This window comes from Octopus sinensis, linkage group LG5 (assembly GCF_006345805.1).
Source record: "Octopus sinensis linkage group LG5, ASM634580v1, whole genome shotgun sequence".
NCBI lineage: Eukaryota > Metazoa > Mollusca > Cephalopoda > Octopoda > Octopodidae > Octopus > Octopus sinensis.
In genome coordinates, this window is record NC_043001.1 from 27443579 (window position 1) to 27463578 (window position 20000).

Genomic DNA, 20000 nt, shown 5'->3' on the forward strand with positions numbered 1-20000 from the left:
TGGAGAACTGAGTTTCAGTGTGGTTTTCGTTCCTCCAGGGGCACAGCTGATTGTATCTTTACTCTCAGACAGTTACGAGAAAAGTGCACTGAACAGAATCTTGCATTATACCATTGCTTTGTTGATTTGAGCAAAGCATTCAATATTGTTAATCGAAATGCTCTGTGACTAATTCTAAGGGAAATAGGTTGCCCAGAAAAATTTGTAAACATGATCAGGGCTTTGCATCAAGATATGAAAGCTAGAGTTAATTTTGGTGGTAGGCTCTCTGAATCTATTGCATGCGTGCTGGAGATTTCCAAGATGGCGTCACTACAAGGCTGAAGATTCGCCTAGAGGAAGGAAATGTTCATATTGCAAATCAAGAAATAAATATTTATACTGTTGAAGTTAACGGAAAATCTTGACTCTTTCTTCGATTAATATTTAATGTAAAGGATGCGAGCTGCACCCATCCAGTGCGGGAACCTCTCATCCTGTTACAAAGCATTTAACTGCATTGCACTGCAGAATTTTATAATGAGGCTTTAAGCAGGAGTGTCTTCACAAATAAAATTCAGTAGATACCCAGACAGAGCACTTCTAATTCTAATAATACTAGAAAAAAATGGTTTTATGTTATAATCTACCATTTATTTTGAATCCTCTGACATTGCCTTTATTGTCCTAAACATTTTCCTTTTAGCCGTAAGTTTCATAAAATTTTTGATAAGTGAATCTCGAGTTGTACTGATATTTTCACCTCTACTTTAGTTAGAATCAATGTATTCACATAAAATTCAATTCTACAATGCAATTGCCCTACCAGCAATTCCAGTCCTTCAAAGAGTAAATGTCTTCAAAAGAGTGTTATATACTGTGCTAAGCTCTCAATTATTGGTAGTCTAAGAAGTTTATAAGGCTTTATGCAGAATACTTTCAACCCAAGTATAATCAGCATAAATCTTCATTCAAGTATGAAGACAAAAAAAAAAAGAACAACACTATCCAAGTACTTCTGGAATTTCAAGGACAATAGTTTTCATAATTACAGTATCAACTGGAACTGGTCAGTTATCAAATCTGCATCTGAATATATCAACCACTTTGAATGTTATTCCATCTATAGAAGAAATACAGGAATAGAACATCCTGATGCAACAATTACATCTACAAAATTAGAATTGGTCTTTTCGTATCCTCATCAAAAGAAATTTATACTACTAACCTTTGTGCTGCCCACTGAATAATGTTGTGTACCCTTGTAAGATTTCACAACACATCTTATGAAACTTCCTTGTTCGTTTATTTTCACTAGTTCTTTTATTTTTTGCCGATGCCAGCGCCGCCTTGGCTGGCTTCCGTGCCGGTGGCATGTAAAAAGCACCCACTACACTCGCGGAGTGGTTGGCGTTAGGAAGGGCATCCAGCTGTAGAAACACTGCCAGATCAGACTAGAGCCTGGTGCAGCCCCTGGCTTCCCAGACCCCGGTCGAACCGTCCAACCCGTGCTAGCGCGGAAAACGGACGTTAAACGATGATTGTATTTCACCCTGTTTTACTTCTTGTCTTTTAATTCACCACCTTTTGATGCTCTCTTTCACTCAGCTTCCAACATATATTATAGATGTGATACACATATTTTTGCAGATATCTTCTTGAAGGTACATGGCTCAGTTGATAGAGCGTCGAGCTTACAATCGTGAGGTTGTGAGTTCGAATCCCGGACCGGGCTGCATGTTGTGTTCTTGAGCAAGACACTTTATTTCACGTTGCTCCAGTTCACTCAGCTGTAGAAATGAGTTGCGACGTCACAGGTGCCAAGCTGTATCGGCCGTTGCCTTTCCCTTGGATAACACTGGTGGCGTGGAGAAGGGAGGCCGGTATGCAAGGGCAACTGCTGGTCTTCCATAAACAACCTTGCCCAGACTTGTGCCTGGGAGGGTAACTTTCTAGGTGCAATCCCACGGTCAGTCATGACCGAAGGGGGTCTCAGCATCTTCAAGTTTACTATAGACCTTTCACCAAACTGTCAGTACACATCTTTTAAACCGAATTTATATAATCTATTTATACCTGTGCCCACCCTCACTGAACAATTTGCACAGATGGTAACTCTTACTAGATCCATACTGAATGTTTCACTCTCCTTATTATGTATTTACATATATTTCATCTTCTTATACATTGTTGTTATGTAACATGCCCTATAATTTTTGCTTACATTCACAGGTTTCTGTTTGTACATCCTTACGTGCCTGCATGTGTGTGTATTTAAGCATGTATCTATGTTTACATGTACTTGTGTACATAAAGAGCAATATAGGTACATGCAACTGCTATTATACATTGTGTATGTCTAGATGTATTCATAGGTATAAATTTCTGGATATACTTGTGTAGGGGTATCATCTAGTAAACAACACCCATATATTCACACATACTTATATATGTCCATACATATATACACATGTGTTTACAAGGTGTTCAGGCTAAATTTGAGGAATTTCGTGTCTCCTTTTTCAGGAACAGCTTGGTGTGTTGGTGAAAAGTAAGAGGTGTTAGTCAGTATAAAGATAAAAGTTGTACTTGAGAAAAAGGTTAGCTGACAGGGACAGGAAGCCATCTGAATATTGGAAGAGAGATATCTGTAACATGATGATTCACAATGAATATCAAAATGCTGACCATCATAACTGATGCACAATGCTTTGTGAACATTGTAAAGGTTGTGACATGAACAGCTGTAACAGACTATGAAGCCGTGGCCAGCAGGAAGGAACACTGCAGGCATTCTAACTACATCTGCATGCCAGAATTCTACACCTTTGAACAGAGCCTTAGGCTCAATTCTGACTGCTATGGGAAACTGCTGGAGAGGGTTGCTGCAGGAAGCTATGTGTGTAGCAGCAGGACTCACTTCCTTGTTATTCTTTTGGAAAGAGTCAGAAGTAGCTTTTGGAGAATTTTTACAACTTCACCAGTCCCATTTTTGGCTTCCTAATTTTCCCAATTGTAATCCCATGGATTACTATGTGTAGGGTGCAGTTGAGAAAGACACCAACCACTCTACCAAGATCAAGTAGCTATTTGAGGATTTTCCCACAAACACAGTCACAAATGCATCCACTAGGTTTTGGAGCTGTCTTGAGGTTGTGGTGGAAACTGAGGGTGGCTACTTGGAGTAAACTGTTATCTCACAGCTATAATCTGGTTAATGTTTTTTAACCCTTTCATTACTGTATTTCTGTTGAGATGCTCTGTGTTTCTTTCAATTATTTTAAATATAACAAAGAATTTAGTAAAATGACTTCATTATCATTCAGCTAGTTTTAGGAACATAAATTGGGACTAAGGTTTGGTGGAAGATTTTTATTCAAAACTTATGAAAACAAGACAATTATATTACAGAGTCAGGGCTGGTTTCAGCCAGGTTGGTAACGAAGGGGTTAAGATCCTTTTGTTTTTGAATGGGATATTATGTTTTCTTTTCCTTTTATGCAAATTGATATATTTAGCCTAACAACCTATATGGCTGTGTGTGTATACATACATATATGTGTGTGAGTATACATGTGTGTGTCTGTATACACACACACACAATATTCTTTGTGTATATATGTGCATAAGGAATATAACATTTGAGCACATTTTTATATTCTTGTGTACCGACATATATGCTGCATTCTTTGTGTGGATACAATTGTATAAAAACTATATGTACTTGTGAATATGTGTGTGTTCATATATGTATGAATGTATGTATAAATATGCATGTGAGTGGATATATAAGCTTATACTCTCTTATTCATATATGTGTATGCATCTTTGTATGTCTGTGGACACAGTATAGCTAAATGGTTAAAAAGCTCATTTCATGTTCAATTGTCAAATATGCACACTTCATTTAGTCAAATTTGAACCCTATATCAGCAGAAAACATCACTAAATCCAGCTGTTTCTCAGTATTATAAATATTTCTTGTGTATGGATCTTTAGATTGTCTTCAAAGAAATTAAAGTTATATTGGCATCTCTTGTTGTAGACTCTAACATACATCCACTGAATATTTCTAAAAGAAATGACAGTAGATTTAGTACCAAAAATAAACAGAACTGACAACTTTCTTTGGAATATGTGTTTTTCCTGAAGATTTTTGAAAGTTTTTTTTTTCATTCACAGAATTCAAGCTGATTACTAATAAAATGACAAAGATCTTTTTATATATGAGATGCATTCCGGCTTTATTTTTTCCTGTCAAAACTAGTGCTGCTTGGGAAAAATCCTTTGGGTGAGAGATGATAGCACTCTTCCTGTGCATGCATGAAAAAATTCTTAGAGTACAGATGTGTAGCACAGACTCATCAGATTTTCATTTCCACTCAAGATAACCAAACACATTGAGCAGAGACCATAAACCCATGTCTTATCTCCAGTGGTGATGGTTTTCACAGTCTAGTATATTCATGCGAAGTTGCTTCAGCTGCTGTTGCTGTTGAGCGAAGCTGTCTTTGTCCCAGAGCTCGCAGTGGGAAAAGTCCGAATCGTGGTCTTTTGCTATTCGTAAGACCCGCAGAAGAGAAAGCAGGTCAACCCCTGACACCGAGAGCATCAACGGATGGATGAATGCGCATCCAGGCTCAGTGGTTGCGTAGGAAGTCGGGGACAAGAAACAGGAAGAAAGAGTGAGAGAAAGTTGGAGCTAAAGAGTACAACAGGGGCCGCCACCACCCTCTGCCGGAGCCTTGTGGAGCTTTAGGTGTTTTCGCTCAATAAACACACACAACACCTGATCTGGGAATCGAAACCGCGATCCTCTAACCGTGAGTGTGCTGCCCTAACCACTGGACCATTGCACCTCCACTTGCTTCTGCTGCTCCTCTAGCACCTTGGTGTTGAATTTCGCTTACACTCTCTGCATGCACAAACCCTCCATTAAAATGGAATGCACTGATCCTGTGCATATTCCCACTTTGTGAGCAATTTTCCAGGATTGTCACATGATGGTTTTCCATGACTATTCACTGAACCTTCTCAATTGGCTCCTTGTTCTGGCTTGTGGATGGCCTGCTCGAGTGCAGCCATGTTTGAAGCAGTCGCACCACTCCTTGATCTGAGTTTTTCACATGGTATCATCACCAAAAGCTTGCTGAATCTTCTGGATGGTTTTGACCAAACTTGATGCAATATCTCTGCTCAACGCATTTGGTGAAAATCAAAAATCCAACAAGCGTGAACTACATATCTGTGCTCAAGGTGTAACAGCCGGGAACTGATGCAAACTACCAAAATGAAAATTTTCATGCATACACAGGAAGGTTGATGTTACCTTTTGCCCATGCAGCATTAGGTAAAAATAAAAGTTAGATACTTTTTTACTATTCCTCGTATATATGGGGCTGGTTGTATATCTTTTTGATGATATTATTTTCTGTTTTTTTTTTATTACAGGATCGAGAAAGTGGAATTTCTAGATGAGCATGAACTGTTACAGCAGCTGCTCTCTCATTATTGTATCACTTATGCGTTCAAAGATCCCAACAAGATTGGCCTTTACACTGTGAATTTCTCTCCTTGAATGCTGACTCACCATTACAAACAATACAGAAAGAACTGCAGTTTGGAATTTGTGTTTCTTTTTGAGTGTTTTTTTTTTCTGTGATTTTTTTTTTTTTTAATTTTGGAAAATTCTTTTGTACCACCAAGAATTTGTTCTTCCCCACAAAGTTGAATTATTTTATAAATACTTACATAATAAAAATAACAATTAAAATCTATTATGTAAGTATATACTTACACACACATCTGTATATTTTTCGTCATATTATATAATATAATATATTAATGTATGTGATATTGTTGATGTGTGCTGTATTTTTACATGAAATATAACATCAGTTCTGAAATGATGATGTCTGGAAACTTTAGCAAGCCTATTTATGAAAACTAAATTTTTACATTTATTTGGATTTAAAAAATTTATTTTATCTTAATATGATTTAAAAGTTCAAAAGACTGTTGTTATAAATGAATTAAATTTTTATTATAATTATAATATATTATGCTAATGAGAATATTTTTTTCGGAATATTTTCCACTGATGTCTGCACTTACTTTGTCTCTTTGATATCTAAAATTAAAACAATCTGATGTTGATCTCCAAAGATGGTTAAATTCTTCTGAATAGCTTTATTTCAGTTTTGCTTTTTTTTCGTGTGTGTGTGTGTGTGTGTGTGTATGTTTGGTTTTTGTTGTTTTTTTTTTATTTTAGAATTATTATTATTTTTTTTTTTTCTCTGTTAAAGAATTAACAATGACTATTGAATGTGTGCCAACTAAGATTAATTTCTGTCCAAAGACACAGGCAAGACTACAATCAGAACTGGTGTAGAGAAAATGTCTCCTATTTATGGAGAAAGTTTTATCAACTAGAAATATAGTTCATGAAACTAATGTTGTCATTGTTTTTTCATGAATAAAATCACTTGCAAGTATTTGTCTTTCCTATCATTTTCTTTTCAAACTATTTCTTATCATCATGAGTGGCTGTGTGGTAAGTAGCTTGCTAACCAACCACATGGTTCCGGGTTCAGTCCCACTGCGTGGCATCTTGGGCAAGTGTCTTCTGCTATAGCCCCGGGCTGACCAATGCCTTGTGAGTGGATTTGGTAGACGGAAACTGAAAGAAGCCTGTCGTATATATGTATATATATATATATGTGTGTGTTTGTGTGTCTGTGTTTGTCCCCCTAGCATTGCTTGACAACCGATGCTGGTGTGTTTATGTGCCCGTCACTTAGCAGTTTGGCGAAAGAGACCGATAGAATAAATACTGGACTTACAAAGAATAAGTCCCGGGGTCGATTTGCTTGACTAAAGGCGGTGCTCCAGCATGGCCGCAGTCAAAATGACTGAAACAAGTAAAAGAGTAAAGAGTATCATCCTCACCATCATTGTTGTTTTAACATTCCTTTTTCTATGCTTGCCTGACTCAGATGGAATTTGTTGAAGTGGATTTCTCCACAACTGAATGCTCTTCCAATCACCAACCTTCATCTAATACATACACATATGTACTCACACACACATTCCAGGAATGTGCACATACTAAATGCACATGCTTGCACCAGATACATGCACACATACACACATTTGCTACAAATGCACAGATATACACATTTGTGCATACACACACGTGCCATATACACACACTCACACATCAAGTACACATGCATACATTCACCAATGAACTGATGTTTCCAGTACACATGTATGCTTAGACTCCTATATATGTACACATGTATGCTTAGACACACACACACACAGAGCACATATACACACATACATACTACATACACATACTCATATACCATTATTTGCGCATGTGCACACACACACACACACCAGGCCAAAGCTCTCTTCCTAGACAGAATGTTTCCACCAGCATTCATAAAGGCAGCAAGCTGGCAGAATCGTTTGCACGCCAGGCGAAATACTTAGTGGTATTTCATCTACCGCTACGTTCTGAATTCAAATTCCACCGAGGTCAACTTTACCTTTCATCCTTTCAGGGTCGATTAAATAAGTACGTCTTTCTTTATTACCCACAAGGGGCTAGACACAGAGGGGACAAACAAGGACAGACATAGGTATTAAGTCGATTACATCGACCCCAGTGCGTAACTGGTACTTAATTTATCGACCCCGAAAGGATGAAAGGCAAAGTCGACCTCGGCGGAATTTGAACTCACAACGTAACGCAGACGAAATACCGCTTAGCATTTCACCCGGCGTGCTAACGTTTCTGCCAGCTCGCCGCCTTCGATTAAATAAGTACCAGTTACCAACTGGGGTCGATATTATCAAATGAATCTGTTTGTCTGTCCTTGTTTGTCCCCTCTGTGTGTAGCCCCTTATGGGCAGTAAAGAAATAAGAATGTTTCCACCAACATCCTCTCCTAGCATGTGGTCCTAGAAATTCAGAATGGGAATTGATGTTGCTACTAAACTGATAACACCATGTGATCTGCATTCACCAATAGCAGCCCAGTATCCAGAAGCTATCTTAGACTTACCTCATTTCGTTTCTATGAGCCTGATGAATTAGGTTCTTTTGAGTAGCCTATGAAACTTAAGTCGCACGGATCCCAATCCAACAGTTATTAAATAATGTGCATGTGTGCGTGTAGTCAGTTTCACTGGTTTCCTTAGACTGTGAATTCTGAAGTTGTAGATATCAATTATATGCTTAAAATAATTTGTTTTCTGTCAAGATTTCTTTCTGGTTTTATGAGGTGATATCAAAAAGTTCCCAGACTAGTTTTGTAGCACACTAACAGATGGCAGCACAGTTGTGTGTGCAGTGAGAGCTAGCACTATGCTGAGTGACATTACTGTGTTCACTTTGCAAGTGGTGAAATTTGTGTTTTTGTGATCACATGTATGCTGTAGTCTGTAATTTTGTCATAGACAGGAAGAAAGAGCCAACGTGAAATTTTGCCTTAAATTTGCGAAGTCTGCTACAGAAACATTGAGTATGCTTCAGCAAGCTTACAGCAACAAGGTATTGGTTGTATGCAATGTTTTGAGTGGCATAAGCACTTCAAAAGAAACAGAACATCCTTGGAAGACATTGAGCAATCTGGAAGACCTTCCAGAAGCATCACCCCCGAAAACGTGGAGAAAATTCATCAGCTTGTACATGAGGATTGTTGGAGGACAATCAAGGACACTGCTGATTGACATCTGTTGCTAGTGGAGCGCTAAGAGTACCATACGAGTGAGATTGTTGCCAGAGCAACAAGATTGCCTCCGTGCTGATGGCACGTTAAAAACACCATTCGAGCATGGTCGTTACCTGTGTTGCCTTACTAGCACTTGTGCTGGTGGCACGGGGAAAAAAACATTCGAGCGAGGTCGTTGCCAGTGCCACTGGACTAGCTCCTGTGCAGGTGGCACATAAAAAGCACCATTTGAGCGTGGCCGTTGCCAGTACTGCCTGACTGGCCCTCATGCTGGTGGCACATAAAAGCACCCACTACACTCTCAGAGTGGTTGGCATTAGAAAGGGCATCCAGCTGTAGAAACTCTGCCAGATCAGATTGGAGTCTGGTGCAGTCATCTGGTTCACCAGACCTCAGTCAAATCGTCCAACCCATGCTAGCATGGAAAGCAGACATTAAACGATGATAATGAAGCAAGCAATCCTAACATCTAAACTGAACATGAGGTGTGTCTCTGCTAAGTTTGACCCCTCACCTGCTGACCACTAAGCAGAAAGAACATCGCGTTGAAGTCTGTCAAGATCTCCATCAACATGCCGCTGATAACTCATCTTTCATATCAAGGATCATCACCAGCGATGAGAACTGAGTCCATGAGTATGACCCTGAGACAGAGCAGCAGTCATTACAGTGGAAGAGCCCTTCATCTCCACAACCAAAGAAAGCATGACAGAGATGCAGCTCAATTAAGAGCATCCAGGTATTTTGTATTGAGAATTTGTCCCCCAGGGCCAAACCATCAATTGAAAGTTCTGCTGTGATTTTTTTGAAGTGTGTGAGGGAGGACATTCAGTGAAAGCAACTAGATTTGTGGAGTGTGAAGAATTGGATTCTTCACAATGGCAATGCAGTGTGTCACTGAGTTCTCCTCACTTGTGAATTTCTCACTAAAGACAACTTGGTATCCCCCAAATTTAACACCTGCGGACTTCCATCTCTTCCCCAAGATGAAAAGCAGCTCAAAGGTCACCATTTTAACACTGATCCAGAGCAAATCACAGAAGGTCCTTGGCTTGCTTACAGAAAACAACTTCCAGGTCTGATTCCAGGAATCCTGGGACCGGTGTATTGCTGCACAAGGTGATTATTTCAAAGGAGATTATGTTAAAACTTAGGATAAGTTGTTTTTTTTTAAACATAACTAGTCCAGAAACTTTTTGATACCACCTTATAGAGTTTATCTGCAGAAGTACAAATGACTAGCCAGGGACAAAACTGAGTTGCATGATTGAAACATTAAAATCACCTGCTACTATGTACTGTGTACTCTTAACATTTAAAGAATGACTAATGGGTGTGATAATGGCAGTAATTTCCAAGAAAATGCAGCCAAAACATCAAATTTCTTTTTTTAAATGTCTTTCAAACACAGTCGGTCATTCCCATCATTCAAAGTCATTCACTATTTATTTTGTTTATTCCAATTCAAGTTTTCAAAATAATGGCAGATAAATTGCTTTATAAAACGTAAACAAAGGAGGACAGCCTGAAAACTTTAGTGTTTCCACCAGGTGGTATTTAAACAGAATTTTAAAAACTTGATATTTTTGAATTTACCTGTACTTACCTGCAATTTGATTAGTCTTCAAACAAAAATTCCACAATACAATTATATTAGATTTTTCATTAAGTTGCATGCAAAAACCACTTCAATATAGCATGAAATAAAAACGTTTCTTAATTATTAAAACCAGCTTTAAATTAATGAACATAATATTGTGTTTGATTCTATGCAAATTTCTGTGATAGTCATGTGGGTGTGCTTTGTTTTCAAATAGGGAACAGGGCTGGCTCAAGGTACAGACAACTTAGGCAGTTGCCTGGGGTGCCATGTGCTAGGGGGCACCAAGGAGGGCATGACAAAGACAAGGAAATTTCCACAACCATCAACTTGTGCATGCCAAAGTTCAGCTTGCCTGGGGGGTGTTAGCAACCCTAGGGCCAGTCCTGATAGGGCAACAACTCAATACATAAAGCAACGTATATATATATATATATATATATATATATAAAACCTGAGATTACTACTAAAACTATTCAAACCAAGAGTTTTGTCACAATAATTTTCAAAGTTTTGATACGAAACTATAGCTTCTTGTGCAACTCCACTCATATTCTCTATGAATAAAATAATAATAATAATTATACTCTTTTACTCGTTTGACTGCAGCCATGCTGGAGCACTGCCTTTAGTTAAGGAAATCGACCCCAGGACTTATTTTTTGTAAGCCTAGTACTTATTCTATCAGTCTCTTTAGCCAAACCACTAAGTTATGGGGACGTAAACACACCAGCATCAGTTGTCAAGTGATGTTGGGGTGGGGGACAAACACAGACACATATATATATATATACGACGGGCTTCTTTCAGTTTCCTTCTACCAAATCCTCTCACAAGGCTTTGGTCTGCCCGAGGCTATATAGTAGAAGACACTTGCCCAAGGAGCCACGCAGTGGGACTGAAACTGGAGCCATATGGTTGGTAAGCAAGCTACTTACCACACAGTCACTTAATTATTATTATTATTTTATAATTATTATCATACATGCATACATACTATCTGTGTGTGTGTGTGTGTATTATCTCTTACAGCCTACAAAAACATTTTATTTGTGAATGAAGCTGCAATTTTTAAAATTTTCTCTACCAAAATTTTTTTTAAAAATACTAATGTCTATATTCATTGATTATCTTGAAGGCATGATTCTCTTTTCAATGTTATTCAAATGAAACAAGAATAGCTTAGCTTAGCAATTGGTATTTCCACCTATAGGATAAAGAACTGAAACTGTTTCCTCAGGAAGGCAATTTAATAGCAATATCAATAATAACACCAATAACAATATTAACAATAATAATCATAGGCATATATTATAATTTCTGAGCAGACACATAACAAAATGCATAATTTTATTCTAAATTTTAAAATAACTTTTTATAGTTATTAACAACAAATATTCCAAATAACATATTTAATAATTTTAACAACAATTTTATTTGTATTTTATATTTATTTATTCATATTTTTAATGAAAGTTTTGTTTTTCATCAAGATTTAAAATAAAAATCGTTTTCCCACTTGGCTTTTATGTTAGCTATGAAACGTATTGATAATGAATTACCTCCCTTGCACTCAATACGTCATAGATTTGCAGTTACGTACCTTGCTAATTTGTAAATATTATAGTTGTTCATCAGGATTGTCTGTGTAGATATAGATACTGTGTTTATATCATCATCATCATCATCATCATTTAGCGTCCGTTCTCCATGCTAGCATGGGTTGGACGGTTCAACTGGGGTCTGTGAAGCTGGAAGGCTTCATCAGGCCCAGTCAGATCTGGCAGTGTTTCTGTGGCTGGATGCCCTTCCTAACGCCAACCACTCCGTGAGTGTAGTGGGTGCTTTTTACGTGCCACCCGCACAGGTGCCAGACAGAGCTGGCAAACGGCCACGAACGGATGGTGCTTTTACGTGTCACCGGCACGGGGCCAGGCGAGGCTGGCAACGGACACGAACGGATGGTGCTTTTACGTGACACCAACACGGGGGCCAGACAGAGCTGGCAAACGGCCACGAACGGATGGTGCTTTTACGTGTCACCGGCACGATACATATGAAATATATATATATATATATATACTCTTTTACTTGTTTCAGACATTTGACTGCTGCCATGCTGGAAGATCCGCCTTTAGTTGAGCAAATCGACCCCTAGTACTTATTCTATCGGCCTCTTTGCCGAACCGCTAGGTTACGGGGACGTATACACACCAGCATCGGTTGTCAAGCGATGTTGGGGACACACACACACACACATAAACATATACACACACACATATATATATATATACACACACACACATACATATATATACGACGGGCTTCTTTCAGTTTCCTTCAACCAGATCCACTCACTAAGCTTTGGTCGACCCGAGGCTATAGTAGAAGACACTTGCCCAAGGTGCCATGCAGTGGGACTGAACCCGGAACCACGTGGTTGGTAAGCAAGCTACTTACCACACAGCCACATATATACATACGCGTATGTATATACTTACATCTATACATAAATATATATATATATAATATAAATATGTGTGTGTGTGTGAGAGAGAGCGAGAGAGAGAGAGAGAAGAGAGAGTAAAAGTATATATATCTTTGAGATTTGGTGCCAAGCCATCTGCAATTATTTTCCATTTTTTTTTAATGGCTAGGGCAGCATTCATGACCTTCTTTCATTGCTTTCAAGACTGGTGAGGGCTCTTAAGGACTGGATGAAATTGTCATTAATTAATTATATTTGTTAATAATTTTAAATGTCTCAATTACTGTATAAGAAAAAAAAACTATAAAGATATACTAAACATATTTTGATGAGATTGTCCACAATGTTCTGCAGTGTTCAACAAGGTTTATGGAAAATTCTGGTAGAGATATTGTTACATTTCGGGACGGTCATTTTACCTTCTTTTTTTTTTTTTTTTGTTTTTTTAATGACCATCTCAAACTATAACAATATCTGATAACTGACAAAGATGTTATTCTAGAATTGATAAAGCTTAATATTATCAAGTGTTCTCAAAAGTATTGGTCAGTACATATTTATTTTAAAAATGAAATCAGTTGATCCAATTACTAACAATCTTGTCATTGCAACCATCAATAAGAAATAATCCTTTGGATACCAACCCAAATGAGACTGTCCTCAATCCGTTGGTTCTCTGGAACAACTTTCCTGCTTTAAAGGCATCTAAACTAAAATTTTCCATTAAAATTTCATGTAAATTTATGCTCCAAACATAAGCTTTATAATGACAAGGTTATTTTATTGTATAATCATTTTTTAAAATTAACAGAAATACAAGGGTGTATTTCAACAGAAATCATCATTATCATTTAACGTCCATTTTCAATGGTGGCATGGGTTGGACGGTTTGATTGGAGCGAGTAAGGCCAAGGACCAAACCAGGCTCTATTGTTTGTCCTGGCATTGTTTCTACAACTGGATGCCCTTCCTTAATACCAACTATTCCCCAGAGTGTATGGGGTGCTTTTCATGTGGCACCAATTCTGCTGTGGTGGAAGGGTTTTCTTGAATACAAGGTACCAAATATCTCAGTCCTTTGTAAGGTTCAATGTCCTGAGATTGGCCTTCAGTACTTTGTCCCATGTCTTTCTGGGTCCCCTTCCTTCACAAGTTCCATCCAAATATTGTCACAAAAGAGTTAGAGCATTTCAACTTTTTAGTTCATATATTTGACTTCTCCTTTGTCCAACAATGGTCATAGTCATTGTTTGCCATACCCTGCTCTCCTTGTTAATTTTGGTCAACTTGCTCTGATCAGGAAATATTATAACAGAGCAATATTTTCAGCCTAAATGACAGGGCATGGATTATATCATCAATGTAGTAATGTCTAGAATATTCTTTTTTTACTTAACCCTTTCATGAAGTAGATTGGCTGGATCATTAGAATATTGGACAAAATGCCATGTGGTATTTAGTATTGGTTCTTTATATACTCTCAGTTCATATCAAGGGCAGCATCAATTTTTATCCTTTCAGGGTTGACAAAACAAAGTACCAGTCAAGTACTAAACTGATCTAATTAACTAACACCTCTCCACATGTTCATGGCCTTCTGCATATTCATTTATTATTATAGCAGAATCATTACAGCATGAGACAAATTTCTATATGGTATTTGTTCAGGTTATGTACCTTCTGAGTTCAAAACTTGCTAGAGTCAATTTTATCCTTCATCTCACCAGGGTCGATAAAATATCAGCCTGAATTTCAAGCCTTCTGCCTTTAGTAGAAAGGATTATTATTATCATCATTATTTAAGGCAGCAAGATGGCAGAATCATTAGCATGCTGGGCAAAATGCTTAGCAGTATTTCACCCATTGCTACATTCTAAGTTCAAATGCTGTTGAGGTCAACTTTGCCTTTCCTCTTTTCAGCTTCGATAAATTAAGTACCAGTGAAACAATGGGGGTCAATGTAATCAACTAGTCCCTTCCCTACAAATTTCAAACCTTGTACCTCCAGTAGAAAGGATTGTAGTAGTAGTAGTAGTAGTAGTAGTAGGGTTGACTTTTGCTTTCTATTCGTACAAGTTGACTCCAAGTCTCACCCACAGACCCCAAGAGACAATAAATTAGAAGTCCAAGTTGGTGTTATGACTAGGGTGCCATATTTTTGGTTTTCCAGAAAGTAGTGTTCTAGAGAATGTCTGTGAAAACATAAGAAAATTACAAGTTTGTTTTAAAAGTAATTTGATTGTAAGATGATAGTGTGATGTTAAGATGACAGTAGATGTTTGCTATTATGTACATTTAAAAGTATCTTGACACTTTACAAATTAAAATGTTTTGGGGATTACATAGACTATTATTATTATTATTATTATTATTATTATTATCATTATTATTATTATTATTATTATTATTCATATACACACAACAGATTAGACTGTTGGAAACAAAAAATTCCTAACATCAGGCTACAAGTAACCTTAGATGCCAAAAACCTTGCTAAGTATCCTAGTTGTTTCTAATAACACTGTTTTCTAGAGCTGTACTAAACTGGGTTTTATACATATTTCTTCTAGCCATCTGTTCAAATTATGTCTATTTCATCTATCCATTTGTTCAGAATTATTATTATTATTATTATTATTGTTATTATTATTATTATTATCATTATTATTATTATTATTTTATATGACACCGTATATCAGAATTTTACTGTATGAGTTCGTTTATTAATATTTTTGCTTCTTGTAATACTTTTGATTTTAAAGAAAATCTTGAGACATTTATTTATATTTTATATACTGGATGGTGCACATTTATATTATCAATACAATTTGTGTGTTTTTTTGTTGTTTTTTTTTTCTTATTAAAATCATTTCTACATTTAATCAAATACTTTGTAGCTATTTCAACAGCCTTCTGCTTAAAATATTTCTTAGTATATTTCCATTTTACTTCTCAGAGCTCTAAATTTTACTTCCTCTAGTTAATTCTGCAAGAGTAGACAACAACATGTTGTCAAAGGTCTCACAGGGTTGTGGTTGTTGTTGTTGTTGTTATTTTATATTGCTTCTCAGAGATTATTTGCTCTGGTTGATTGTCACTGTCAATGGACAGCAACCTGTTGTCAGAGATCTCACAGAGTCTCTTTCCACAAATTATAAGACTTGGTATTTGGATGTTAAGTATTTTGAAAGATATTCAACACTCAAGCACCAATCTCAAAATCCAAGCTGTCCCAAGTAGAGCAGTTTTTTAGGCATGCTCTGTCCTCATGTCAATTCCAATTTCTCTGATATACATATTTCTTGAACTTGTATTATTTTTATCATTATTATTATTGCTATTATTATTATTATTATTATTATTATTTTTATTAATATTATTATCATTATTATAAACGTTGCACAGTATACAATATTGGGAAGTTATTGATTGAAGATATTGTGTCTACCATGGGTTTATACTCTTTTTCAAGCCACAACAAGGACCTCAGAGAGACAGTACTTTCGCAATATTCATGCAGTTCCAAGTAATGCCAACTTTTACAATACACCGAGATTGTAGGTATCTCTAAGTTTTCAGATGTTTTTTCAGATTAGGTGGTATTGAACCCAATGCTCTGATGACAATAGGGATAACCTTTATGTTTGACTCTCATAGCTGCCTCATCTTAGCGATCTCAATTCTCACATCTCCATATTCATCAACCTTTTCTCTTTCTTTCATGATGATATGTTGATCTCCTGGCACTGCCACATCAATTATTAGGCACTTTCTTTTATCCCTGAATTGGTAGAATAGTTAAGGTGTCAGATAATGCCTTGCTGTATTTGTTTTGGTCATTACATTTAGAGTTAAAATCCTGCCAAAAGTCAACTTCGTCTTTCATCTTAACTTATATTGTCAATCTAATCAACTAATATACTTACCATAAAATTTGTGGCATTGTACCTATGTTAGAAATTATTATTAATTTTTATGGGGTTGTGATGAATTTTGAGGAAGTGAACCCAGATAGTGTTCATTAAACATAGGTTGAATATCAATTTGATCTACTCAAAGAAGATAAAGGAAATCCTGACTATATAAAGGAAGGATTTTGAAAAAAAACAAGTTAATTGTTGGATTTTGGAACTCTGTTTGAAATAAAATTTTGTTAACTTTTCTCATTATCACAATCATCATCATCATCATTGTCATCATCATTATAGTTATTAATATTGTTGTTGTTGTAGTTAAGACTGCTAGCTGGTAGAAACATTAGCATGCATGTCATCTGTCTTTACATTCTGAGTTCAAATTCTGCCAGGGCTGACTTTACCTTTCATCCTCTCAGGCTCAATACAATACGTACCAGTTGAGAACTGGGGTTGATGTAATCAACCTACCTCAAAACTGCTGGCCTTGTGCCAAAATTTGAAACCATTATTACTATTTTTAAGGTGATGAGCTGGCAGAGTACATCAGAGAAAATAATTCATGGCATTTCTTCCAGCTCTTTATGTTTTGAGTTCAAATCTCACCAAGGTTAACCTTGTCTTTCATTCCTTGAGGTTCAATAAAATAAAGTAGCAGTCAGATACTGGGGCCGATGTAAACAGCTTGTTTGCCTCCCTAAAAATTGCTGGCCTTTTACCAAAATTAGAAATTATTATTATTTATATTATTATCATATTGTTGTTGTTATTTTTATTGAAATTCACTCTTTTTAACACTTTAGAGGTGAATCCCTGGAATGTTTTTACACCATGGAAGAATAAGATATTTTTATCTTATAGTTGCTATCTATTTTAAATTCAGTAAAAAATCATCTGAATTTCAATTATATATTTTTTTTAAAAGCTTCTTTTTTTTCTTTTTTTTCAGAAAATCTCTTTAGCAATTTTAATATCTTTTTCTAAGCACCAAATCAAACCTTTATTTAAATTACAAAGTCCAACCATCACTGTGAAGAAACAACATCACATTCTGCAAAGGCCCTTCAAGTCAAGCATATATGAGTAGGTTTCTTTTTTGTTTGTAGTACTCTCTTGATAAAGTATAAGAAGCCATCTGAAAGTATAGGCATTTTACATCTGAAATAATTCTATCCAGCACACTATACAAAGCGGTTGATGTTAAGAGGCACAATCCAGTCCCCCAACTCATAAGATCCTGTTAAAACAACATCCACAGCATGCTGACATAGAAGATAGATATCAAATGATGATGATGATGATGTTAACGATTATGATGATGATATATGTATGTGTAGACATACATATATATATATATACATACATACAGACAGACAGACAGATATAAATAAGTAAAAGTAACAAAGTTGTACAGGTGTCAATTTATTATGGCTGTTTCAAACAAGGTACCTCAATTTAAGTACCTAATTCAAATGAATCTTACTTATATTTTACATATATATATATGTGTGTGTGTGTGTGTATACATAATATATATATATATATATTATATATATATATATATATATATATATATAAAATGTAGATGTGGCCGATGCTAGTGCTATCTGACTGGCACTCGTGCTGGTGGCATTCATGAGTGGGTCATTGCCAGTGCTACCTGACTGTCTCTCCGTACTGGTGGCACATAAAAAGCACCATCCAAATGTGACCCCCATTCCAGTGGCACATGAAAAGCACCCACTACACTCTCAGAGTGGTTGGCATTAGGAAGGGCATCAAGCTGTAGAAACATTGCCAGATCAGTTTGAAGTCTGGTGAGGCTTCCTGGCTTTCCAGTCCCCGGTCAAACCATCCAACCCATACCAGTATAGAAAACGGATGTTAAGCGATGTTGATGATGATGATGATATATATATATGATGATGATATATATATATATATCCCACTACTGGTAAACTGTAAACCAGTACAACCTGTGTCAGTGGGGTAGAAAGGGCTCCTTAGCCGTAGTGAAGGCAATCTGTCTAGGGAGATAACCTTACAATAAATCACTCGGTCTGTAGCTTAGAAATACTGGGTTGACATCCAGCGGGAACAGCTTTGTTTCATGGAGGAAGAAAGACCTTCTTTAGTGCTTGGTTGTACAATGCTTTCCAATGTGTGTAGTAGCGGCGCGCGCACACATTATTAGCCATTTGAAAAGACTATGGAGTCTCGACCACGGTTGAACAATGATGATGATGATATATTTATATATATATGTATGTATGTATGTATGTATGTATATATGTATATATACATATCTACACACACATATATATATATACTTATATATATATATATATGTGTGTGTGTTTGTTGTGTGTGTATATATATATATAAGATAGATAGATAGATAGATATATATAGATATAGATATATATGTTGGACTGATGAAATCTACAAGTTTTTTTCTTTCTCTCTCTGTTTATTTTCTCTTATTCCTTTCTGTTTAAGAGTGTAGGTTCAAAACATAAAAGACTTTTCCATTTTTCCTGAGTGTCAAACTAATACATTTGCATGTTGTTCATACACCTGTCTTCACCTTTTGTTTTTCTATAAATTTCAACTATATATGTATATAGTGCAGACAACTGGCAGGATGGATACTGAGGTCCTTCAAGACAAGAGACTAAGAAACTATGTTAACCCTGTGGAAAAACTTTGTTCTCAGTTGCCTGGACTACTGCTCCCAGTTATGGTCACCACATAGTACCAAATTAATAGTGGATCTTGAAACAGTCCAATGCCACCAACTAAAATGATTGAAACAGCGCAGCAGATGAGCTACAGGGGTAGGCTGAGAAAACTACAGATTTACTCCCTGGAGCAAAAGCGCGAGAGATATGAAATAATATACAAATGTAGAATCCTAGAAGAGCTAGTACCTAACTTTGGCATTGAGTGTTATACAAATACCAGAACTAGCCACCATTGTATTGTACCAAAGATACCATCCACTCCATCTACATTCAAGACCAGGTACTGCCATAGTCAAGGGTTTAAAGGCCCACAGCTCTTCCATGCTCTACCGCAAAAGTTAAGCAATTTGTGTAAGGTGGAAGTAGATGTCTTCAAAAAGGAACTAGATAGCCTCCTCTCCACAATACCGGATGAACGAACAGCCCGACATAAGGTACAGACAAGGGCAGCAGAATCAAACTCCTTTATACACCAAATGTACCAACAGCTGGGACAAAGGCACATACAGGAGTGGTGATATGAAACGCCAG

At 36.6% G+C, this 20000-nt stretch overlaps 2 protein-coding genes across 3 annotated transcripts in view; one reads left to right on the forward strand and one right to left on the reverse strand.

The window, feature by feature from the left end:
• Nucleotides 1-6486, forward strand: part of LOC115211798 (leucine carboxyl methyltransferase 1) — a 27999-nt gene extending 21513 nt beyond the window's left edge. The window contains exon 6 of the mRNA XM_029780501.2: nt 5431-6486. Within this exon, the coding sequence (XP_029636361.1) occupies nt 5431-5557 (127 nt within the window). The 3' untranslated portion in view covers nt 5558-6486. The remainder of the gene's footprint in view (nt 1-5430) is intronic.
• An 11222-nt stretch (nt 6487-17708) lies between these two features.
• Nucleotides 17709-20000, reverse strand: part of LOC115211601 (N-alpha-acetyltransferase 60) — a 147424-nt gene continuing 145132 nt past the window's right edge. The window contains exon 7 of one of the 2 annotated variants that reach the window (XM_036503273.1): nt 17709-17860. In XM_036503273.1, coding sequence (XP_036359166.1) covers nt 17790-17860 — 71 coding nt within the window. In that variant the 3' untranslated portion in view covers nt 17709-17789. The remainder of the gene's footprint in view (nt 17861-20000) is intronic. The other variant, XM_036503274.1, reaches the window with a different exon arrangement.